This window comes from Liolophura sinensis, chromosome 5, assembly GCF_032854445.1.
Source record: "Liolophura sinensis isolate JHLJ2023 chromosome 5, CUHK_Ljap_v2, whole genome shotgun sequence".
Taxonomy (NCBI): domain Eukaryota; kingdom Metazoa; phylum Mollusca; class Polyplacophora; order Chitonida; family Chitonidae; genus Liolophura; species Liolophura sinensis.
The window spans coordinates 5,569,306-5,594,933 of record NC_088299.1 but is presented as its reverse complement, the minus strand read 5'-3'; the positions used below and the strand labels follow the sequence as shown (position 1 = coordinate 5,594,933).

Genomic DNA, 25,628 nt, shown 5'->3' with positions numbered 1-25,628 from the left:
AACATTTTTGTGATGACATGAAAATACTTATGCAAATGGACCATGACTTGGTGATGTTTAGTCCTCAGGCAGAGAATCCTGGTTACATGAAAATACTTATGCAAATGGACCATGACTTGGCGATGTTTAGTCCTCAGGCAGAGAATCCTGGTTTTCACAGGCATTTAAAGTGAAAGTCTTACAGCATAGAAAGTAAAACCAGAGCAGCGACGCTGCTTAACAGTTGGCAAATGGTCATAAGTAGATGGTGAAGTTACCTTACAATTTTAAAAACCCAGATTTCACTCCGACGGGGGAAAACGTACAAAATCAGGTAAGCTCCTGTACAGAAAGGCTATTGAAAACTATGTGAAAATGCCTTTGGTTATCTGTTTAGACTCGCTTTCCACCCACATACATGTACTTGACTTTAAATGACGTCAACCTTTTTTCACTTTTTATCTTGAGCTAGTAAAATTCAAGCCTTGAACCGAATAACTGATGTAAGGATATGAAGTAAACTACCGCTATACTGTTGTTTTTCTTGTGTCGTTAGCTCAGTGTATACATGCATATGGGAAAGAGCTCTCAGTAGCTAAACGATAAATGGCTGACCAATTTAACCCGGAGATGTTTAATATGCAAAACTTACGCACGAATCAACCTTGTGTTCAAGATTGATGTGACGGGCTAATTTCCTTGCATTTGCTGAAGTGTGCCTGGCTTCAGAACTTGAGGTAAACAAAAGGCGTTCATGTAATTCTTAAGAATGATTTTAACGACACACCCCCTAGCACCATGGCTTAAACACAAGGTAAAAAAAAATGCAGTGATGTTAATTACAATATATTAAACCTCACTAGTCTACTCTAAATGCTGTGTTGTTATCACATTTAAGAAACATTAAAATGAAAACAACGCAAAGATGCCAGGCCTTGAGGATGCCTTGTCTACCAGCAAAATCCTGGTTTATGCAGGAAACCCTGCCTTGAGCCGACATCGAGAACTGAGCGCAGTGCATGGTCGATGTACCTTTGTACCGTTAGAGTAACCTCCCGTGTTTCTCTGTGGCCACAAGTACCGATGTCTTTGATCATTCCATCTGTTTTACTGTGTTACTTGTAATAATGGTTTCATGACTCAGTTCAGATTGTATAAGGTGAGATTAGTAGGCGTATAATGTACGTATAATGATGTGAAGGCGTTTTTCTTACCTCACATTTTTGTTTTGATATTATTCATGTAATATTAATACATTAACTAATTCTATAACATTGTTCGAATACAAAGACTATTGGTTGAAGAATATTTGGAGACGCCATAAACATGGTTGCTCAACCTACAGTCAGAGATAAATCGTAGTTGGTTAAATTGTGAAGAACAGATGGTGGTCCGAATAAGCAATCCAGTTACCTCTAGCTGGTCAAATCCACGTGGAAGAATCTTCATTCCGGCCTCGTTTTCGGAAATACGTACTTTGGAACGTCGGACAACAACACGCAGTCGATCATGGGTTTTCTCCGGGATCTGCCCGGATTCCTTCTACCATAATGCTGGCCACCTTCGTTTAAGTGAAATGTTCTTGAGCGAGGTGACCTGAATGGGAATTTTCTGTTCAGCTTGGAGACAAGTTAAGCACTTAGACTAGTACAAACAAGGAACTGACAGAGAACGTGTCGTGCAATGGCGTGAATTTGGGCTACTATAATATGGATACTGCAGATCCTCCACTATTTCGAGGGGGGGGGGGGGGGGTAAAGTTTAGAACTTAATTATATTATACGATATTTGTCTGTTTTCTGGGTGGAGAAAACTGGATTCCTCACTCAGCCTTACTCACGAATTTTCCCCCATGTATCCTACAGACATGCCAAAAATTAAGAATTCTCTTTTCGTTTCTAAGGGGCATTTAAGGCACATCGGATTTTTTTTTAAGTAACCACATTTAATTTATGTAAATTTTCCCTCAATAGTCGGGAATATTCGGAAATGAAGTCATCGATGAACACACTTTCACCAGCTTTGCGGCCACAATTCGGTTTTTTTCCCCAATTCGGTTTTTTGTTTTGACAGCTAACACCGTTGATGTCACCAGAACATCCATCCTATTTAACTTTCAGACTGGGCGCTCGAGCCTGACGAAAATTCTTGTTTCAAGCCATTTTACGCACCAAGAAGAAAAGGTCAAGAGCTTTTTAGTACTTGTATATGAGGGATGGATACTGGGTCTCATTGCGTTCGTCAAAGGGGCTCTTCTAAAAAACCAAATGGGCAAAAGTTGAAAAAATCAAATGATATCTGTCCAAAACATATATTATTAAATTTGTGCTCAATATTTAAGATGTCACTGATAGATTAATTTCATAGCAAAAAATATCTAAACTACTTCAGACCTTCTAGAAATTCAACCGAGAGATGGACGAAACGTATACTATTCATAAAGACATGTACGGTTGTTCCAGTTCAAGAATTTGTAGGACTGACGTTAGATGCCAGTAATGTACATGTCATGCATAGAAATAGTGTAAAATGGCCGAAAATGGATTTCACAGAAGCATGTACCGAAATATGTGTCCTCCATATCCCTACGAGTTTGGTCCGTTTTACCTCACTGCGGTGGGCGAAATTTTTCATACATTCCTAGATCTAACACTGTACATTTTAGGACACATCCTAAATCCTATACATAATGAAATACAAACCCATCGTTTAATGTATCCGTTAATGTATACAATTAACTGTAAGCTGTTGATACTCGATGAGGTTATACAGATCGGATAAGATGCACACTCGAAAAATGAATCTGTTAATTTTAACATAAAACGTTGTCTGACTGACGCTAGAATGTATTCTGTCATTGCAGCAGATTATTCTGTTAAATATACATATTATATTCTGTTAGTTCAATATAACACCGTACGTGGGAAGGTCTGACAGCAACCTGGGAATGGTCGTGGTTTCTGCCCGGTTTCCTCCCACCATAATGCTGGCCGCCGTCGTATAAGTTAAATATTCTTGAGTACGGCGTAAAACACCAACCAAATAATAAATAAATAAATAAATAAATGTAACGATTCGATTTAATTAAAAAAATATTATGTTGACTATGGCACAATAATGTCTTATAACCAATATTCTGGTATCACTCAGACTTTTTTTGAGTATACGCCTCCTACATATCTACTTACAATGACAAACTAGAATTTCCGTTAAATAAATCAAGAAATCCATAACGAGGTAATATTTAATCTTTATACTTGGCTATTGTTTCGACCTATAAATACCGCATGGGTAACTTATTGAACGCTCGATGTACCTTACATGACCTTAGAACGACTCATTTACCCCCCTCCCCTGTATACGCTATGATATGGCCTACTTTCAACAAATCTGTTGACGCAATAATCTCTTTTCTCTCAGCTGTGTTGGCCTACATGTATATCTAAGCCTCTGCACGCGCTCTGTAGATAAGAGGAAAACAAAAACCTATATAGGCAAGCTCTCCGCTGCAAAGCAGTCCTACGTCCGACAAGTTAGCGCATGCACGCGTTGATGAGCACTGGACGTTAAAAACTATCGGCACCTCACGGGTTGCTAACATCCAGCATGCTCTGTTTGCCAACAACTTGGCACTATTGATCCGAACGTATCTGGGATCGAAAAACAACTGCGGTCAAACTTTCAGCTGAGTAAATCGTAGTGAACATGGATATTTCATGCCTCGGCATGGCGTCTCGTGCCCTTCGTACTAACGCATTGAAAGCAGTTTCGAGATGTTTCGTTTCAAACAAGCCGTGTGTAAGGCGACTGAGCGATATGCCATTCAACAGCTACCAAAACTATGGTCAGGGTATGAATGGGTAAGTATTTTAAACAACCAACTTTCATAATATAAAAGACAGTACCGCTTGAACAATAAAACCCAGAGCAGCGACGACACTGTGATTGTAGGCAAGCGGTCAAACGTAACCGGTAAAATCCGGTCTCTTGTCGGTTTACCCCACTTGGGTTATTTTCTAACCGTTCATGTAAATGCTTATAGTTAATGCTAACTTATGACCCTTTACATAGCACAAGTGTGGTCTAAATTATTATATCATTACATGTACACAGACCTATTGTCTGCCGCGTTACGGTATACAATGTGTTGACTGTACCATCTGCATGCTATCATATATCACCTATATATCAGTTTGTAGATGTAGCCTGTAGCCTTAGTTGTATAGCTCAAACCCACAACTCCTACCAGTTACTTTTAATCAATATACTCACACTTCTCGACAAAAATATTTTTGAATAAATACATAATACTCATTTGTCGCCCTCATACAGATGATCAGCGCCATGTGATGAAATAAGTTAGTATTTACACATAAAGTTCTGTTTTACACTTCACTATCCAATTTTTCTGATAACATATTTTACTTACCACTAAACTCTAAATTGTTTCACATTATACCATCGTGTTCAAATGTTTGAGGTTCCCCCGGGCTCTGCTTGGTTTTCTCACAATAATACTGGTCGGTGTCGTACAAGTGAAATATTCTTGAGTACGGCGTAAAACACCAATCAAATAAATAAATAAATAGATAAATGTCTGAGTTTTTTTTTTTCGCTCTGGCTTGTCAACATACAGGTTTTTAAAAAAGTGTTCCTTTGGTTTTAAAATTTGGCTTAATATGAAATGTTTTTGTATAAGCCTAGTGCTATAAATTTTGCTTTTCATTTGCTCATCACAGTAAAATTATCCAGGGAAAATATGTTATTTACTTCTAATTTGTAAATTCTTTCAACTAAGTGTACCACTGTGTTCACATGTCTTTGATTTTTCGCTCTGGCTCGTCGCCGTTCAAGTTTCTTGAAAGCGTGCCACTGTTTTAAATAATGCTTAACATAAAATGTTGCTGTAGTGTTTTAAATTGTATTTTCAAAACAAATAATACCTGTATGCCTAGAAATTCAGTAACTTTCGAATAAACAAATCAAAATGTAAAAAGATAACAAGTGCAAATTTGCAAAATATGGAACATTCCCCGAAAAGCCGACGTCATCTCACACCCGGGTTCCTCGTAAAGTGAAGGACTTTTCAAAAAAGGTATATAGCATGTCAGTCATTTGACTGACCGACAGACATACACACCGACAAAGCTACATATCGAGGTGTCTGCACTATCGCAGCTGTAGTAGCGTGGCTCTATGGCACAAACTGTGCAACGCTTGCGATAAGAATAAGAATTTTTCCGATTCCGATACAAGTAAGTTTCATGTAAGCGCATCAAGAAGACTAAAAAAGTATAGTCTACTCTGCAGCAGCTATAATATGGACAATCGGGAAGCGAAATTAAGCACGCCTATACACAAATTATCTTGGCAAATTAAAAACTGGAATTTACAATAGTTGTGACATCTCGCAAATTTGTCGATGTCTTCGATCGATGTCATGCACTTGTTATTAAGTGAATGACCCATGCGTGTTATTTGAGAGCAGCTCCCAAAATGTTGACAGTCGCTCTCACGACCGACCGCGATTGTCCGACAGACAGGCAAGCCGGCCGATCTACAAACCGAATAGATATACAGATAAACATACAGGTATGCAAACAGACAGTTAGACGCACTTGAACTACGGGTCAAATCGTTCAGTAAAGTACGTGTAGGTCAAATCTTCAAAGATTTGGACCCCGAGATTGTATTCAGAATTTTTTCTTGATTTATAAAATTAAAGCGGACAAGTTTTACAGAAAACTTCTAAAGATCTGTCTATATATGTGACGTTCATAAATCAGTATATGGGGTCTGTATAACGGGTTAACAAAAATAATAACTTGAGGCACATTTAGTGCAATGTGCAAATTCGGTATAAGTTCGATCCGATGTTCCTCTCATCTCCGGATGTGGATTAATTAATTAAGAACATGTGAAGTGAGTTACTGTCACCTAAAGCCAAGAGTCCATCCGAGTGTGTATTTTGGCTTTCGTTGGTAGGTTGCTGGTCGTCTTAAACTTATACACCAAATTAACGTGTCAGATTAATTTAGACACTCGAACAATATCAAGATGAAGATGTGAGGAAGAGAGACTTCATACAGACATTGGCAATGGCATAAGTGACTAAATTCATATCCAGAGATGCCATTATATCACATGTCAATAAAAAAAAAAATCACTCCAAGTAACTTTTCATACGAAGGTCACTCAAATTGTCTGTTTGTGATTCGGAAGCGGAAATTGGGCAAAGAATCGTGGATGTCTTTCCAAATGTCAGCGCGCAAGAATGTGCAATTAAATGGACGAAAGTTGAATTTCTGGAATGCGCTACGTTGGATTTCAACACATTGTTATTGTAATCCGTCTATTGGAGTGAGTGAGTGTTTGGGGTTTAACGTCGTACTCAACAATTTTTCAGTCATATGACGATGAAGGAATCCTTAGAGTGCATGTACATGTAATATGCCTCCTTGTTGCAGGGCGGATTTCCACCGCTCTTTTATCTTGTGCTGCTTCACTGAAACACCTTACCGAAGGCAAGTAAGACGCCCCGCCCGAGCCATTTTACTGATACGGGTCAACCAGTCGTTGCACTATCCCCTTCACGCTGAACGCCAAGCGAGGAAGTTACAGCTTCCTGTTTTAACGTCTTATGTGTGACTCGACCCGGGATTGACCATCGATTGACCCTCGACCTACCGCTCCCGACCCCGTCGATTGGAGGCAGAACATGTGTCAATAACGCCACGCAAGCAAGATGAACTCGTTTTACTTCGTTATATTTTTGTGCATTGAGCTTTACTACAAACCTCTTTTGAATAAACAAGTCATGGCAGCCATGAAGACAACCACTAATTTACATGTATACATTGGTTTACGATATGATTATATATCCTTGCAAATGACGAATTGACAAGTTTAGAACTGCAACCATGTACCTGTAGGTAAGGATCAAGAAAACTTGTCTATTTATTATATTTATTTATTTGATTGGTGTTTTACGCCATACTCAAGAATATTTCACTTATACGATGACGGCCAGCATTATGGTGGGTGGAAATCGGGCAGAGCCCTCGGGGAAACCCACGAACATCCACAGGTTGCTGCCAGACCTTCCCACGAACGGCCGGAGAGGAAGCCAGCATGAGCTGGACTTGAACTCACAGCGACCGCATTGTTGAGAGACTCCTGGGTCATTACGCTGCGCTAGCGCGCTAACCAACTGAGCCACGGAGGCCCCGAAAACTTGTCTTAACTGGTTTCATGCAGAAAGTTGTGCATGCAGAACATACATGTATTTACTCTCTCAATATATACAGTAATATGATGGTACTATTCATTTCAAAAGTACATGGTAAGTATTCCTTCAGTCCTTGTTGATATTTCTCAAAACTACGATTGCCCGCCTACTTTGTAAATATGACTGAATAAGGTAATATAAACATTAGTCTATTCACGATGTGTCATAAGAATTGTTAAGACGCATAAATACCAAGCATGCGTTTTGCATGACATGCACTTGAATCTGGCTAAGGTGCACACACATTTTAAAATTTGCAGTCAAACTTAACTTCCTGTCAGTTTCCCATTGTCCCAGATTGCTATGGCGTTGGGTTTGGTATAATGCTCTTCAATCAAGGATTGAGGATATTTCCTAAAGCTAAAGTAATCTTGGACTATCAGTTTCCATACGTTTGACTAACGATGTCGATAAAACTTGTCCAGATCGTTCCCACCGTGATGATCATACATTTAGGTCTCAGTGCTAGTGATAAACTGTTTATTTGATGAAAGATATTGGATATTTAACGAATAGCCAGTCGAGACTAATATGCAATATCCCCCAAAACACTTGTTAATAACAGGACAATATACATAGTAAAAGCTTCAAAAGTACGCGCATCATTGTAGTTATCATTGTATATAGAGTTGCATAATATGGAGGGTTTGGGTACAAAACTGTCATACAGTGTTGGTTTGACATCCGTCAAGACTGTAAACAATCCGACCAGATAAAAGCATCGCGTGAAAACCGAATAACATGCATGTAAATTACTCAATGTCAGTTGAAACAAATCTGAACTTTTCCATCGAGACTATATTCGAGGGGAGAATATGGGCATTGATATAAAATCTACTTACAGTATTGAACAGTTCATTGTGAATATGGAATATACGTTATTCAATATGGAATATCCATTTATTACATATATCCCCCAAAATAAAATATTTTTCAAATCTTATTCTTATTGGCTCCCAATTATATTACAAATAATAACAAATTATCCATTCCAAAAGAGAATTTTTAAGCAGCTACAAGCTAGAAGTTATGGATGTTCCATATACCTGTATCTTCTTTCATACAAAATTATCGAGTATATCTTTGTATATAGGATTGATTAAAGCCCCGTCAAAACTTCCATCGTAATGATGGAAATTAACACTATCTATCCTTGTGTAGTAATTTACTCCTTGAAATTAAGCAATGACTGGTTATCATATTTATTTATTTATTCGATTGGAATACGTACTACAGCATACCGATACTCAAAAATATTTCACTTATACGATGGCGACCAGCATTATAGGCATTATGTGTCATGAAAACCACTAAAACGAATAGTGTAACTCAGAAGGTGTAACAGCTTCTTCTGCCTACTGTCGAATCGGATCTAACCGATGGGGTCGACCGTGTGTTCGATTCCCGCTGTCGCTAGTTCGATCGGCAGGATTTTTAGGTCAGGAAGTTTGTTAGTATACTCAATACTTAGCGATTGGCGGTGATTTACTAAGTACACTTCGGTTCTCCATCGACAAAAGTAACCACCGTCATATAAATGAAAAACTAAATGTTTTAACAAAACACAGTTTCAAAAATATAAGACTGAATTCCATACTAATATTAAGCAAAATTTACACAGTCAAAAGAATTATTATGTTATTTTATTAACCAGAAAATTGGCGACAAAATTCCACTTTATAATAATTAGAGGTGTTACACGTAGGCTTACTTACTCTGTTCACATAATACATTGCATTCGGATCGCAGCTAGGACACCACGCAGTTCCTAATATAGACTTAATTAGGACTATTCAGGGGGAAAAAACGAATAATTGTAATAGGTAAAGTAATTACTTAGTTACCGTTCCATCGATCATATCTATCGAGTAGACATACATAGGGCCTACATGATTCCAAATCTATTTAGAGTTGCCAATGCATGCATGTAATTTAGGCCTACTGTTGATCTTACAAAATTTAATGTGTAATCATTCTGTCTTTTCATTCCAATATATTTGAATTATACCATTTATGCAGTTTTGCATTGAAATACTATGAGTACTGCACACTCGTTCTCTCTTAATGAATTACGCAGTTGTGTGCATAGCTTGTAAATATTGACACGTGACAGTTTCAACTAAACAGGCAAAGGGGTCGGAGAATGTTGTGGAAGGGGAGTCTTCGTTGCACGGTTGAACGCCAAATTCAACAATATATGTTAGGCCAGATTTTAAACAAACTTACTGCAGCATTGTTGTTGTATGTGATGGTATTTATCAGGCAATACTAACAGCTGTGAAATAGTTCAAATCTACGAAGAAAGAATTTGAGAAACGGCTACAGCGTAGTTGTAAATAATGGGCGGTCCCTCGGCCTAAATTGTCTTCCGGCCTAGTTTTTGTGTCAGTAAACATGTAGAAGTTCAGTAGGCCAAGTTCAATAACTCTAGATTCCTGTCTTGCTGCGTCGGCGAATTAAACACTTCAAACATACCGAAGTGTGGAAACAGCGTGCATCCGTGTATGAAGTAACTGAAAGGTCTATGTGTTTAAGATGGCATTGGTCAGTGCTTTTGGTGGAGGAAAATTCTCAAACGTCGGAGCTGTTGTTGTTGCAGCGGCGAAGGACAAGATTTTTGCGCTAACATGTCGTAAAAATCACATTGACACTACAAACAGGCAAGTCAACGATGCAAACTGCGAAGACTTTCGGACAATATTCACGCCTAGTTATACATAGTTCAAGAAGTTTTCCAGTCGCACAATCGCATTAATATTCCTGATTTATTGATCAATGTTGTTATGTTCTTACAGTTACTTCACTCTGATGACACAAGCCAACCAGTGCCTGGCTACTCCACCTTCTGACTGGAGGAAAGGGTAAGTATGTGTGTAGGCCTTTGTGGCTTGGTTGTTAGCCTGCTAGTGCAGCACATTGACTCACAAGCTGAAGTTGTAAAGACTAGAGTAATATTTACATGTTGATTTCCAGATGCGTTCTGACGTAATGTTTTTTCTCTCACGGTCACGGTACTTTGACAGATTTTTGATTGATTAAAATTGAATGGGGTGATGTTCAGTTTGCATACGAAGAAAAACAGTGTAAATATGATTTTGATCATTTTACATAGTGTTATGTGTTAGTGTTACATATGAGATTATTTGTGGTACATACATTTTTGAAAGGATTTCCATAGTTTGTCTTGAAACACTGTGGTTTCAGATGGCCTGTGAGGTTTGTAGCCAATTGCTTGTACCACTACACAACTCAAGCTGTTGTGCTAGCATGTGGTGTTTAGACGTCTTTAAGACAGATGCACATGGTTAGGGTTGAATGTACATGTGAGTGTGTCACATGCTTTTGTCACATGGACTACATCTGAAAAGGGTCTCCTCGATATTTGGCCAGCCTCATTCAGGGAAGCATGAATGGATTGACCTAAGTAGTGATGTAGAAAGTTACATGTAGGTGTCACCCTAGTCTTCACAACTTCCTCATGAGCCTCTAATTACCTAAATGCATTAACTGAGTTCAAGCTAAAGTCATGCTGGTTTTGTCAGGGAGAGATTGTGGGCATCTTTTAAGGTTAATGTAAAAACCATGATGTTGCCATTGCACATGACCATGTGAACATATATGTGTCTGAATTAGCTTGTTGAGAACTGTTATCATAATATCATAGGCCTTTTGTAGAGTATCATGAATCTTTGCATTTTGCATGAAAGTTTTTGTCATATTTGAGTGGATGTCATGTCTGGACCAGTACTGCAGTGAGGCAGCATCTACATGTGTCCATCTGAGATCCGTTCCATTCTTCTCAGCTTTGCTTTCAGAAATACAGACATGACAGATTTGTACTCTACTATTGACTAACCGGGAACTCGATCTTTTCAAGTGTGCTGTTCTCAATATGTCAAATCTGTACCCTACTAAAACATGTTTTCTTCAAATCCTGCAGTAATTCTGTGTTCAAATCATGTCCTAGTCAGTAATAATGGCCATGGCGTCAACATCATCACAATAATATAGATAAACTCATACTATTGGATTAAAACCAAGCATGTGTACACCATTAAAATGGTGACTGACAACTTATTTGGAACTGTTAAGTTTATAATCTCTAATATTTCTGTGCTAATACTGAACAGAAGGAACTATATTATCAACTGTTGAAAAAAAAAAAAAGTAAAGGATCTAGTTCTTTGAAAATGAGCAGAGGTGATTACATTTCCGTTAATTGTGATGTTATGGTCTTTATTATTTCTGCATAATGAGGTGATATAAATTCAGAATTACTTTAAGATCATGGGGCACCACTTTTTGTGAGGTACAGCATTGACACTTTCAGGACAGTGCAGGCGACAGGACTGGAAGTTCCAGGTTGGTGAATGTAACGATTCTGAGAGGTTAATAATGTATGTGGAAGCTACTTGTTCATGATCTGAGAGCTATAGAAGGCACCCTGTGTACCCTTGGAATGAGAAGTAATATATCTATTGATGTTTAAAGTGGTTATGGCATTGGTAATGTCACTTATAAGAGAGATTGAGTGAAACGTTAAAATAGTTTTGATATAGATATTTTTATATAGATAAAGAGATAGTCTAATGCGATTCATCCCTGCGACGTGACACGAGGTGTGATAAAGAGTCTGCATCTTTGTTACAGAATTGTAGAGTCTCGCAGACTGATTATCAATGGGGCTGATCTTCACTATGAAGAGACAGGCACGGGAGAAAACTTTGTCTTGCTGCTGCCAGGCTCTCTGGGTTAGTGTAGAACAGCAAATAATTTTCATCCATATAAAGCTTCCAGATCTCTGGAATATTAAGTAATTTAATGAATGAATAAAGAAAGGAAGGATAGTGTCTAGGAAATGAAAGAGTATGGCTTTATGACACCTTGGCAGTTATAACCAGGAAACAGTTATGTCTTAATTATGTGAAAATGATTGCATCTTTAATCAGATCACATTTACATTAAGTAGAAAATCAAAAAAGGTTAAAATATGAAAACCACAGGAAGTTAATGAATTAGTGTATTCAGTTTTGAGGTCATGTGACATGCACTTGAGTCATTTAGTACACCATTCTAGAATCACTACAGAGGGCATATGTTTGATCAGAATTGGACAGTAGAACAATACACTTTTAAGGAATAAAAAAAATTGTTTATTTATTGATGTTTTTTCATTATATGATACTGTGTACTGGAGGATATTTCACCTTTATAAATAATTTGATCATAGGTGTAAGGGTTATGAATGATGTTTTAAGATGGAAGCCTTTCACTATCTCTAAGCTTGGCGTTTGTTATGTACATGTAAATGAAATAACAGTAATTAGTGCCTGAAATGCATTTGCATATCAATAAAATAAATTGGTAAATATTCAGTCACTTGAGATACTGGTACTCTGTATGTCACATATGGAAAACCTCATCAGTAACTTGCCAAAGGTAGATAGTTTCCCTCAGCACGCTGGTTTCCTCCACCCTTAAAACTCCTCTCATTGTGTCAGTGAAAAAATTCTGGGGTATACGCATTCAGTCAAATAAATGAGTACTGAATTTTGGTTTCAGGCTCCACCAGGATAGACTTTGGGCCACAGCTCCGGGGTTTGGACAAAGACAAATTTACTCTGGTGGCTCTGGACCCCAGGGGATATGGGAAGAGTATCCCCCCTCAGAGGAAATGGGCACTGGAGTTCTTTGACAAGGACGTAGAGGATGCCGTAGGACTGATGAAGGTATGTGTATCAGTTCATCTATATACAGTGAAACAGAACAAAATATGACTCAGTGTTTGCTGTTGTTACTCATGATGGGGAACACTGCTGCAGTGGCATCATTGATTTCAGTTGAACTTATTTTATGAAATTGGTCAGAGTACTTTATTTACAAAAGTAAATACACAGTATTTGGATGTCATCTTGCCAAACACATGCCAAGACCAAGGGTGATTTTTAGCATCTGGTTAGTTTACCCTGGGTACTTTGGTTTCCGCCACCTCTAAACTGATTGCACCCTGCGCATAGTCGTGGCTCTGCCCAGTTTCCTCCCACCATAATGCTGGCTGCTGTCATAAGAGGGATATATCTTTGAGTACAGCATAAAACACCAATCAAATAAATAAATAAATCTAAATTGATTGCCATTGTATAGGTGTTAAATTCTTCAACACAGCTTCACTAAAAGAAATCAAATTAATAAATAAGTTATCATTAGCTTTCAAGCTCTGTATTTATCTTAATTAATCTAAGATGATTGAGCTTTTAATGGCACACAATGTGAAATTGTTTTCCGAGATGTAATTTCAGTACAAGTTGGAAGAATATAATTTCTCAAGAAAACCTTTGTGTTTTTTTGTTCTCAGATGATGCGTGCAAAAAAGTTTGATGTGTTAGGTTATGAAGACGGGGGTACAGTGGCTGTGAAGTTAGCAGCCAGGTTCCCGGAATTCGTGAACAAGCTGGTGGTGTGGGGGACAAGTGCCTTCATCACAGAACATGATTTAAGTCTGACCAGCAGTAAGTACCAGGGCACATTATGATGAACTGAGCCTTTTAGGGGCATATTACTGACGAGAAAAAATTTTAAAGGTCATCTACAGTTAAGACACTAGGATGTCTACTGACAAGTGGACAATCAAATGTTCAGTTTTGTCTTAGGTTTCCCTTTGACCCATTTACTCGCTCAAATATTAGAAACATAACTCTGTTGACAGATTTAGCATCACCTGTATAGTATACAGGGGACGTTCAGTGAACTTCAGATGTCAGACACGGTATTGTGTCATAATTATGCTACCATGTACATGTACCATTAGTTCTGCTATGCAGATTGGTGGGAGTTATGGATATTTTATGATACATGGTCGATAGAAAGGAGGATCACGTTTATATCCTATCCTATAGTTTACGCTGGTATATGTGCGATCCACGAGCGAATGTTACGTTGTGGAAATCTCTGTGCTGTCTCATTTGCATGTTATCTCGTCAGGCAGACAGTTCACACCAGTGATGGGAATTCGAAAGGAAAAATATAAGCCTGCAAAGTTTAGTTAGGAGTCAGTTGCAAGTCATTTTAGTATGAGGTGGTTTAAAGTGCTTAGTGCTTTAGAGTTCAGGTCCAGCTCACGTATGTGGCAAGGTTTGCCAGCAACCTGTGGATAGTCATGAGCTTCCCCTCAGTATCCTATCACCATTATGCAGGCTGCCGTTCTGTAAGTGAAATATCCTTGAGTACGGCATGTAACACCTATCAAATACATAAATAAATTAATTACGGGTTGTCTTTGCAGCTGTAACCACATATACATATATACCTGAGGGTATCATTGTAGCTGTAACTAGATATTTTGGGGTATCTCACACCTTACACGTCCTAATCAGCCTGGAGGACAAGTACGTACATGCAAACTCATATAGAGCTTGAGTGCCCTCTGATTGCATGCCCCTTGTACAAGTGTTTTGATATGCCCATCGTCAGTGACAGATTGCATTATGGGATAATGTTGTCTGTCCGTCAATCTGTTAATTTTCCAGGGTAAACGTTATAACTGGAGACCTACTACATATACTATAAATCTTCAACATTTTCAGCCGCTAAATCACTTTTTTTCAGTGGAATTTATGGATAAAATTTTTATGACAATGATGCTAAAAATGTGTTTTGTTCATTAAAGATGCAGACTTCATAAAGCAGTGCAGATTATTTCTTTACATTCCATAGTTCTCTTAGAATGTTTCAAAATATTGGTTGCAGAGAGGGTTAAAGAGGTAGAAGAGTTAGGGTAGATCTTTTAAACTTGAGATGCTTACTCTAGGCGAGTAAATGTCACCAGATATTATTTTTGGTGCTGAAACTTTCAATTTTCCAGTAGAATATCATCCCATGTTCCAAACAAATCTTAAAACACCTTTCTGAAAGCAATACAACTCTCAGAATTAGGAAAAATGGGTAAGTTAGTTATGGATGAAATTTAGGGTCATGTAAGGTATGTCTGGTGTCTATTGAACATGTATCCCAATAACAGTTGATACAGTTTTGGCCTTTATGTATATATTGGTTTTAATGTGATTAACACAGCTTTGACAGAATCACTTCACTTTAAGGTTTTAAACTAAAGATTCTTATTTACCTACCATAGCCCAAGGAGCCTATTGATTATGATAATAATTGGCATGTCTTGAGTTTCCAAAAATTTCGTTTATAGAGCTTTGGGACACCCAGATTGAGTCATTTTTTCTGAAAAATGTGTTAGGACATCCGACATGTGTGCATGTAACATGATGAGTTTTACTTGGATAATAATGTTTCTGTTTCAGATATGCAATTGTATGTGAGGAGTCCACAGTCGTGTAACTGTGGTAACAATCCTAGTGTTACAGGATAATTATGTTTCTGTTTCAAATATGTAATTGTATGTGATGAGTCCTACGTGGTCGTGTAACTGCTGCAGCAATCCTTGTGTTATATGATAATTATGTTTCTGTTTCAGATATGTAATTGTATGTGATAAGGCCTATGTGGTCATGTAACTGTTGTAGCAATCCTAGTGTTATATGATAATTATGTTTCTGTTTCAGATATACAGTTGTATGTGAGGAGCCCTACGTGGTCGTGTAACTGTGGTAACAATCCTAGTGTTATAGGACAATTATGTTTCTGTTTCAGATATGTAATTGTATGTAATGAGTCCTACGTGATCATGTAACTGCTATAACAATCCTTGTGTTATATGATAATTATGTTTCTGTTTTAGACAAGTGGACAGATGGGATGAAGCTACCTGTATTAGATCACTATGGTGAAGACTACTTCAAAACAAACTGGAATCTTCGCATGAACACTCTGAGACAGTACTGGACTGAGCGTAAAGGTACATTCAGTCATCACTTATTCAGTCTCTGAAATTCCTCACTTAAGTTTCCTCCACAGGTATATTAAACTGATCACAAGTGAATCATCAAAGAGCCCGACATGGTTAAGCGGTTAAGGAGCTTGTCTTTCAAGTGAATAGGCACATGTCGTGCGGATTCAAGGCTTGCCTTGAACAGGGTATTTTTACATTCCCCCTAGCATTCGTGGTATTTTGGTTGAATGAATGAATGAATGAATGCTTGAGATTTAAAGTCGTACTTAACAATTTTTCAGTCATATGAGGACGAGGAGTCATTAGGTGTGTGTACATATACTGTGTCCTCTTGGGGCGGGGCGATTCCATGTCACCAAAGTGCTGCCGCCACTGAAGTATCATGCCGACTTGACACCAGACATGACACCCTACCCAGCTGCATTATACTTACACTGAGCCAGTTTTTTTTTGATGGTCCCCATGTGACTACTTGTCTTCCACCAGAGTAGTGTGCATATCTGTACCTTTACAGAAGTGAGAAAGTCTGTCAGTAAATTGCTTAGGTCTGGGGCCACTTTTATGAAACTTTGTAAATCAGTTTTGTATAACTTTCCTTGGAAATGAGGTTGTCTTATGGAGCTATAACTTAAACATTTATGAAAAATTTACAAGAAATGTGACTAACAGCTTTATGAAAGTGCAGCCTGAGCTTTTCTCCACGTGCTTGGTTTCCGCCACCCATGAAATGGACCCCCATAGTATAAGTGCAGTATTATTCTTCAGTAAGGTGTAAAACAACAATCAAAGAAACATGTCATATCTGTGCAAAATAGTAAGATATCATGATAAACATGAGTCAGATAATGCTGATCAAACAAACAGTCATATCAGTGCAAAACTGCAAGATATGTTAAACATGAGTCAGATAAATAAAGATAATGCTGATCAGGCAAACAGTCCTATCAGTGCAAAATACTAAGATGTCATGTTAAACATGAGTCAGATAAATAAAGATAATGCTGATCAAATAGACAGTCATATCAGTGCAAAACTGCAAGATATGTTAAACATGAGTCAGATAAATAAAGTTAATGCTGATCAAACAAACAGTCCTGTCAGTGCGAAATAGTAAGATGTCATGTTACACATGAGTCAGATAAATAAAGACAATGCTAATTAAACAAACATTCATATCAGTTCAAAATTGTAAGATATCGTGTTAAATATGGGTCAGATAAATGAAGACAATGCTGATCAAACAAACAGTCATGTCAGTGCAAAATTGTAAGATATCATGTTAAACATGAGCCAGATAAATAAAGATGATGCTGATCAAACAAACAGTCCTATCAGTGAAACATGGAAAGATATTATGTTTAACAAGTATCAAATACATAATTAAAGATTGATGCTGATCAAACAAGCAGTCATATCAGTTATACAATTTGTGATAGTATGTTAAACAAGAATCAGAGAAATAAATAAAGATCATAGTGATGAAAGAAACTAACTAGCCTTTGTATCAGTGAAAATTCTAAAGTATGATGTTGAACTAGAATCAAATAAATAAACTGTGATGTTCAGTTTGTTAATGTAATACAGTATTTGGATGAACAACTTTCAGGTAACATCTGTGTGGACGACCTTCAGAAGGTGACCTGTGACACGCTGATTCTTCACGGCAGTAAGGACCCCCGTCATTCACACACAGCACCCACGATTTCTTCACAACAACATCAGCAACTCACAGTAAGTACATCTATTTATTCATTTATTTGATTGGTGTTTTACGCCATACTCAAGAATATTTCACTATTTTCACTACGACGGTGGCCAGTATTATGGTGGAAGGTAACTGGGCAGAACCCCGGGGGGAAACCCACAATTATCCGCAGGTTGCTGACAGACCTTCCCACCTACGGGCGGAGAGGAAGCCAGCATCACAGTAAGTACAGTACATCTGTATCTTAGCCCAGTCACTCAGTGCAGCATTATGACAACTTTGTAGAACAGAAATCAAAACAGCTGCCTTAGTCATCCAGCAGAAAAAATTCTATGATAGGAAGTGGAACTGGGCCCAGTATATTGCGTGCAACTCCAAACAGCCTGCCACATTACATGCATTTCAATCCGAGCCTCAGAGAGTGAACCTCTAGTTTTCTTAACTTTACAATTTTATCGTCCATCGGGGAGATCACATGTCTTTCCATCAAGATGGTGGGCAAGTCTCTATGTCAGCTGTGGGAAAATTTGTGGGAAAATATAATTAAAGCTTCTTGTGACTGGGGCCATGAGTTACAGGAACAGTAATGAAATAGTGATTATCCGTATAATAGACAAATGGATTGGTAACAACATAAGTCTTTAATACATATTGCTAAAGAAATGAAGTTTTGTAACATGGTCATCTGTAGTGTTTAAGTATTGTCAAAATTGCAACAATATCGTTTTTTTCATGGTGCTAAGCGACATTCAAATCAGATTGATTTCTGGAAGCCCTAAGATAATGTCACATTGTGTATGCTGTACTGAGAATAATCCTATGAAAGTTAAATGTAATGTATCCTGTATACTTTTCGTTGCAGTTTGGAAATCGTTGAGGGTGGTCGCCACAAGTTACATCTCACCCATAACACTGAATTCAACAGCATCGTGGAGAATTTTTTAAAACAATAAGATGTTTCAATAAGGGGGGATAACTCTCCTCTCGCCCCCGTCAAACAACTGTGTATCAGACATGTCAAACATTATTCTCGATGTAGTCATATAGCCTTTGATCACAGGATGACTCACTATATTTCATCAATACATACATAAATGTATATATATATATGCCAAAGCATTTTTTACCGCCTGATGGCTATTTCAATTGGGTTAAAGATCTGAATGGGAATGTGTTAGAGATGAAGTTTATTTTATTTCCTTGTACATATTATGTAATTTTAACAACGATAACTTTATGTAACCAGCATCACTGACAGCGTGTGATTTTTTCCATGATGATTGGGCAACCTGTTGATCACTTACATGTGACGTTTATGGATGGTGTTTTTGAAGTCTTTACACATACATGCACAGGTATACGTGCGTGGCACAGGAGATAGTTAATTTGTTCTATTCATTGTGTTGTGATTCTGAAGAACAAGGGTTGTCCAGTCCCCAATAAAATGACAAAGGACTGTTGGTCTTTAGTTTAAATTAAAAAAAAAAAATGTTCTTTGTTAGGTGTCTATGAGATGCATGTGAATCTATGTTATATACATGTGCGGTAAATAACTTAAAATTTTCTCCATGACAAAGTTGCACACTTTCGAAACTTAAAATGTATTGGCCTTGTATGGAAAGTAAGTGGTATCTTGCTGCAAACATGCAAGTTTTTTGCCTCCAAATGTGCACTTTTTGGCACAAATTTTAGATGATGTTACTCAGGGGGCAATTAAATTTTGTTGCTTTTGAATATGGTTGTATACTTAATTGTCTCTACTTAATAAGGAGAATCTTTACTTATGCAGCTATGGCTTTTTCAGGTGCTTTTTGCACAAATTATTTGCTGAAATTTGGTTAATTTGTTATAAATATATCATGAGCATTGTTTTTTTTTTCACTGATCACCATTATCCTGGTTACACTTCATGTTTGTTTGCACAAATGTGTCATCATTTTGATTTACGTACGTCTACTTAACAACAAATCAGGTGTAAATGACTATGCAAACTGTGATTTCATGCACATCTGTAGCATAGTCTGCACGATGAAGTCTGGTTTCAGACTTGTTAAAGGCATTAATATCCTGACAATCGACCAATCAGTTTACCTGTTTCACAAGACCAGCAGTAAAACAAAGTGGAAGTTTCTTTTTGATTGGCTGAATGAGGCCTTGATGGCTGTTTCTAATACATATAGGTTTTAAGGTCGATTTTGTTAATGCAGATCTATATACATAATGCGAATATAATTATTGTGTGTTTTATGTGTAAATATAGATGCATGTACGTGCAAATGTATTAAGTGCTTGCCTGAATGTTCAAACAACAACTTGTTGGGTTATGTATATTAGCACTGTTTCAGTCATGCTATGTTTGGTTTATCTGTCTTGTACGGGTTAGAGTACTTGTGCGTTAATTACTTCCTGTTAACCTCTATTGTGATTACAGATGTACAAGTATGTAATGATTATGTTTTACAGTCTTGTAGACTTTAAAGCAAAGAAGTAGAACTTTTACTTCTCCTATTTCTTGTATGTAAACATTAATTTAAAAGGTATAGGCCTACTGCTGTATTTGGTGTCATGTTGCACGTAGTATTCACCTTTTATATATATATAATACGCACAACTCTTTATAGAACATGTGGAATAAATTGTACTGTTTGGTTTGTAGGCCTAACAGTGGGCTGTTCGTCCATAGGCAATGTTCATATTGATAAAAAAACGTCTTTAAATGTTGTTGTGTGAAGCTTACTGTTGTTGTGTTGTGAATGAATTCCTTTTTTCATTACAGAACTAGACAAAAGTGTCAACTTTTTTATTGATTACAGTATTTTCCTTATGTATGTAAATCTACGTGTATACATTTGCCAAACTGTTCTAAATGAAAAAAATAAAGGAGATTGCTTTAGACAGCTGTTAGCTTTAAGTGAATTATTTCAGTTTATAGTTTATCTAGGTTCCTTAACCATTCTTATTTACTTACTACTATTTTATTGGTGTTTTACACCATACTTAAGAATATTTGACTTATAGGACAGCAACCAGTATTATATGGGAGAAAAACTGGCAGAATCCAAGGGAAACCCACAGTCATTTGCAAGTTTTTGATTATTCTGTTCAGAAATGCATTTATTATTCTGTTTTTAAAAAAGTTTGTGGAGTCTATTTAAATTAGTTTCATTTGACCCCTGTCGATATAGTCTGACCACATAGTGTTAGATGTGTGATGTTTGATAATACAACAGACTGAACCTGTGGCTTAACAGTAATGATTAATTGATTTATTGTTTATAACTCTATGCTTATGAATCTTTCACTCACATGTAAACATGGTCATCAGTGTTCTGGATAGCCGGAGGAAACTGTCGACGGCCGCCACCTTTGACCTGTTACTGACAAACTTTCCTACATGTGACATATACTTTCCTGCTGAATAGGTGTAAGACAAATGGTCAGTCATGTGAGCTCAATGTCTACAAACAGTGAAAGCTCAGTGTCTACAAACAGTGAGAGCTCAATGTCTACAAACAGAGCTCAGTGTCTACAAACAATGAACGCTCAGTGTCTACAAACAGTGAGAGCTCAGTGCCTACAAACAGTGTGAGCTCAATCTCTACAAACAGTGAGAGCTCAGTCTCTACAAACAGTGAGAGCTCAGTCTCTACAAACAGTGTGCGCGCAGTGTCTCAGTGTCTACAAACAGTGTGAGCTCAGTGTCTACAACAGTGAGAGCACGAGAAATCTATATATGCTTCGTCCAAGGCCGGTATTGAACCTGCACCTTGTGTGCCTTACATTAGGAGTTGTCACTGGTGAATCTTCTCCAAAACCCAACAGCTCTATGGATGTATGCTTTGGATTTTATGTTGTACTTAGTTTTTCAGTGATTTGGTGAATCGTCAATAGATGAGTGTACATACACTGTGCTTTCTTGTGACAAGGTGAGTGCATGCCGCCAGAGCCACTGAAGCAAAATGCCGAAGTCTTTGGCATGACCTGACCTGGGTTTGATACCGGGTCTCCTGACTTCAGGGTGGATGCACTAACAATTAGGCCACTGAAGCAGTCAGGTGAAATATGCCAAAGACTCATAATCCCCAAGATTCAAACCCAGGCCCTGCTTGTTTGAGAAGAACCTTTTTCAAGAAGTTTGTCAGGCGTATCTTTCACAGGACAATGGTTTCCTCAATGTAAATGTAGGTACTAAATGGACACTTCGGTTTCCTCCATGTACATGTAGCTACTGTATGGGCACTTCGGTTTCTTCCATGTACATGTAACTACTGTATGGGCACTTTGGTTTCCTCCATGCAATCATAAGCCTGAACATTATCATGTCATTTCGCTATGACCACAGCCAGCAATATGGTGGGAGGAAACTGGACAAAGCCCGGGGGAAACCCACAACCATCCGCAACTTGCTGGAAGACCTTCCCATATACATGTATGGCTGGACAGCTCATGCTGGCTTCCTCACAGCAATCACATTGGTGAGACTCCAGCTGGCAAGCTAAACATCTCAACCATAGAGTGCGTAAGTGATTAGGGTTTAACGTCGTATTTAACAATTTTTTAGTCACTTGACGACAAAGGAATCCTTGTAATGGGCCTCCTTGTTGCAGGAAAGATTTCCACCACTCTTTTTATCTAGTGCTGCTTCACTGAGACCGACGCCACCCGAGCCATTATGCTGATATGGGTCAACCAGTTGTTGCACTATCCCCTTAATGCTGAACGCCAAGCAAAGAAGCTAAAGCTTCCTCTTTTAAGGTCTGAGGTGTGACCCAACCCAGGATTGACCCCGGATCAACCGCTCTTGCATCCGACGCTCTACCATTTACTGAATCACTGGGGTCGCTCTCTCGACCACAGAGGCCCCTCTTACTGTAAATGAAAACTTCTTCTGTACAGGGTAAATATCATTTCTTTATTAAATAAATATATACATGCATATCTTCACAGAACTAATAAATGTGAGACACCTGTACAAGGGAGACAAATGTTTAATTTTAATCAGTAAACATTCTGAGAGAACATTGGGGTGTAGAGAAATAATCTGCACAGTTTTACGCAACTTGCATCTTTATTGACCCAAACAAATCATTTTTTGATGTCATTTTCACAACAGTCACATACATGTGGTGATAAATTCCACAGAAAAAAGTGCTAAAGAGGTTGAAAAGCTTGAAGATTTACGGTATTCACAGCTGTGAAATCATGGAGCTTCCTTTCTCATGGTGACATTAATCAAAAAAAAAAAAATCATATATCTCATCAATTTTTAATGATGGATCTAAATTTCTCCCTTAGTTATCACTTCCTTCTAGCCAGGTTTTAACAGCTGTCAGGACTGACTCTAGGCTTTCTTGTTCATCTCCTTCACTGGATTCAGCCACATGTGTTTTTAACACTTGTATCACAGGAAGGAAAGCTTCTTTCTTGAGTACAACATCTTGCTGTCTGGCTTTATTCAGAGCTAACAGGCTTGCTTTATACTTGGCTTCTTCAACTACAACAATCAGACATCAGAAGGGAATCGCTGGTAAATATTTATATGAACATGTTTCAGTTTTGTGCTTTAATATTTATTTATTATTTTAGTGAAAGAAATTTTATGTTGTGTTTTACCGGCGAGCTTACACAGCAAAATCAATAAATAGCATAAAAATAAAACGAGTAGATCATCCAATTTAGAGGGGTTTTACACGTATCAAGTTTTTTGTTTTTCCAATGCTTTCCAATCAATATAAATATGTCTTTGACAGGATAGTGTACGTTTGACATAAATTGGATGATTTTCAAGATTAATTAAAAATTTTATCCTTTTCTCTGATAATACAAACAGAATCATTCTGTAGGTAAAACAAAACTTAAATCAGACAAGTTAGTTTTGAACAAAAACATGGATTTATTTTTCTAATTCTCATTTTCTTCTATTTTTAAGTTTAAATGGCAGTCATAGGTTCTTCTGGGTATGGTACATGTAAGTTTCAGAACAGATTTCTAAAGTGAATGATCGAATTACACCATAAAACAGCAAGAATATTTCAGTATGCATGAACAGCATACTGAAAGATCGTTACTGTAATTCGATGCATTAAGCCATTCATAAAAAAATCTTTGCTGGAGTAACCCAACCCTATCAGAAAAAGGTAGTTTAGGTTGGTGGGGAAATTCTTTCTTATTCTGGATAATAAAAAAACAGATTTTAAAGAAATTAATATTGAAAGAGAAAAAGTAAAAGTTTTCCCAGTATCATTAATATTAAGACTAATGATATGGTCTTATTTGTGGTCTCTGCATTCTCCATTACTCTATCTTGCTATTATTTTTTTCTTTTGCTTCGAATAACATTATTCTAGTCAAATCTCTTTTAAGAAATTGATTTTGTGCATAGGTTTAAAAAAAAAATTGACAAAGTGTCATTATGACAGTCTTACCCAACAGAAAGATGTAAGTTTGATAGAGAAGAGCTTGCTGCTTTCTTCCCAATCCAGGAAAATCCAATAGATTAGCCAAAACCTCCTTTCTGTCTACCTGATCCACTTTATTTCTCTGCAAACAGATATCATTTACCATTATTGGTAAGAATGGCTTCATGTCTTTCCCAAATTCTTGAACAAGGTCATCTGCTTTGGTGAAGTTTCCCATCAACATATAACATTTCCAGAGTCCAGCTCTTACTTCATGATCAGACGGAACACGCTGAGCTAAATCGGTGACAACGCTTTTAATCATGGGCTCCTTGTCAGGAAAGTGTCTCAAAATCATCACGGTCAGAAGGACAAAATATGTGTCGATATCCTGGTATTTTCTGGTTAGGTGGTAAATCTTTCTCAGGAAATCAACACCTTCATCAATTCTTCCGCTGTTAAAGTATGCCTGTTGCAAGCACATGTAAAAAGCCGTATTGGAGCAAAGCTTCTCGTCCAACAGAAACTGATGCATCTCTACTAAGAAATCAACTTCTCCCAAATTCGCCAGCTGCTGTAATAAATTCAAAATAACCGTCTGGTGCGGTATTATGTTGTTTTGGACTGACAAACGGAGAAGTTTGATAGCTTTATGCATTTCCCACATATCCATAAACTTCATTAACTGTTTTTCTATTTTCAGGTTTGGTGCCAAGAGTTCATCATGTACGTCTGTACTGTCCGTATTGTCGGTCGAGAAGGACCTATACGTCATGCAGGTATTCATCATACCGGTATGCAAACATCCACGGAGAACCATAATGGTACTAGGTGATATAGTATCATAACTATTTTGACATTCTTTCCTGACACGTGCTAACCTGGTATCATGTATAAGAGGTGATAAAGGCGATCGAAGTGAGCACTCGTAGCTAAACTCATTCACCGATGCCAGCGATCGCGTTGTTGTTGTACCTGTGGACCGGTAAAGCGACAATAAAGCTACGCGCCCATTTCTCCAGACGTAGCAAAATGCCATTCTCTGGGTTAAGAACACTTAAAAACGTTAACACATTCACGTACGTCCTGTTTTACCAGTTGTCAGCACCACACCGGTGTACAAAAGCCTATAAAACTATCTACTTGAGAAATCGAAACCTTCGATCGCTGCCATCTTGAACTAGGGAACCCCCAAGCAGTCGTAAGGAATGAAAGCGAGGCTGGATGGAATCCCCATGATCGAAGGGTGAGAATATTTGAAAACAGGACTTGCACAGACACACCATACTATACCCATGAATCTGTAACCATTTAACCCGCTTCAAACAGAAGGGTAAATCTGATTCCCTGTATGCGTAAATCAAGTGCATTAAATTCAGGAATGTTTCATTTTCACAGTAA

General features: G+C 37.7%; 2 protein-coding genes across 3 annotated transcripts; one reads left to right on the top strand and one right to left on the bottom strand.

Annotated features, from left to right (window-relative positions):
- The first annotated feature begins 3,491 nt into the window (after positions 1–3,491).
- LOC135465657 (valacyclovir hydrolase-like) lies at positions 3,492–20,724 on the top strand. 2 transcript variants are annotated; one of them, XM_064742950.1, is made up of 8 exons: positions 3,492–3,839; positions 10,063–10,128; positions 11,918–12,018; positions 12,830–12,996; positions 13,623–13,776; positions 16,014–16,130; positions 17,731–17,855; positions 18,692–20,724. In XM_064742950.1, the coding sequence occupies exons 1-8, from the start codon at positions 3,685–3,687 to the stop codon at positions 18,704–18,706; spliced, it is 900 nt and encodes a 299-aa protein (XP_064599020.1). In that variant the 5' UTR covers positions 3,492–3,684; the 3' UTR covers positions 18,707–20,724. The 2 variants fall into 2 exon arrangements, with proteins under 2 accessions (XP_064599020.1, XP_064599021.1); XM_064742951.1 differs by lacking the exon at positions 3,492–3,839 and adding an exon at positions 9,478–9,927.
- Positions 20,725–22,777: 2,053 nt separating this feature from the next.
- On the bottom strand, positions 22,778–25,617 carry LOC135465673 (uncharacterized). Its single transcript, XM_064742978.1, has 2 exons — positions 24,255–25,617; positions 22,778–23,323 (listed from the first exon to the last, which is right to left on the bottom strand). The coding sequence occupies exons 1-2, from the start codon at positions 25,264–25,266 to the stop codon at positions 23,121–23,123; spliced, it is 1,215 nt and encodes a 404-aa protein (XP_064599048.1). The 5' UTR covers positions 25,267–25,617; the 3' UTR covers positions 22,778–23,120.
- Positions 25,618–25,628: the final 11 nt, after the last annotated feature.

Bases quoted from the DNA above. Each gene is read 5' to 3' on its own strand.
- LOC135465657 (XM_064742950.1), top strand. From the start codon at position 3,685: ATGGATATTTCATGCCTCGGCATGGCGTCTCGTGCCCTTCGTACTAAC. The intron at 3,840-10,062 runs GTAAGTATTTTA...ATGTTCTTACAG, and splicing joins TATGGTCAGGGTATGAATGG to TTACTTCACTCTGATGACAC. The intron at 16,131-17,730 runs GTACATTCAGTC...AACAACTTTCAG, and splicing joins GTACTGGACTGAGCGTAAAG to GTAACATCTGTGTGGACGAC.
- LOC135465673 (XM_064742978.1), bottom strand. From the start codon at position 25,266: ATGGCATTTTGCTACGTCTGGAGAAATGGGCGCGTAGCTTTATTGTCG. The intron at 23,324-24,254 runs GTAAGACTGTCA...TGATTGTTGTAG, and splicing joins AACTTACATCTTTCTGTTGG to TTGAAGAAGCCAAGTATAAA.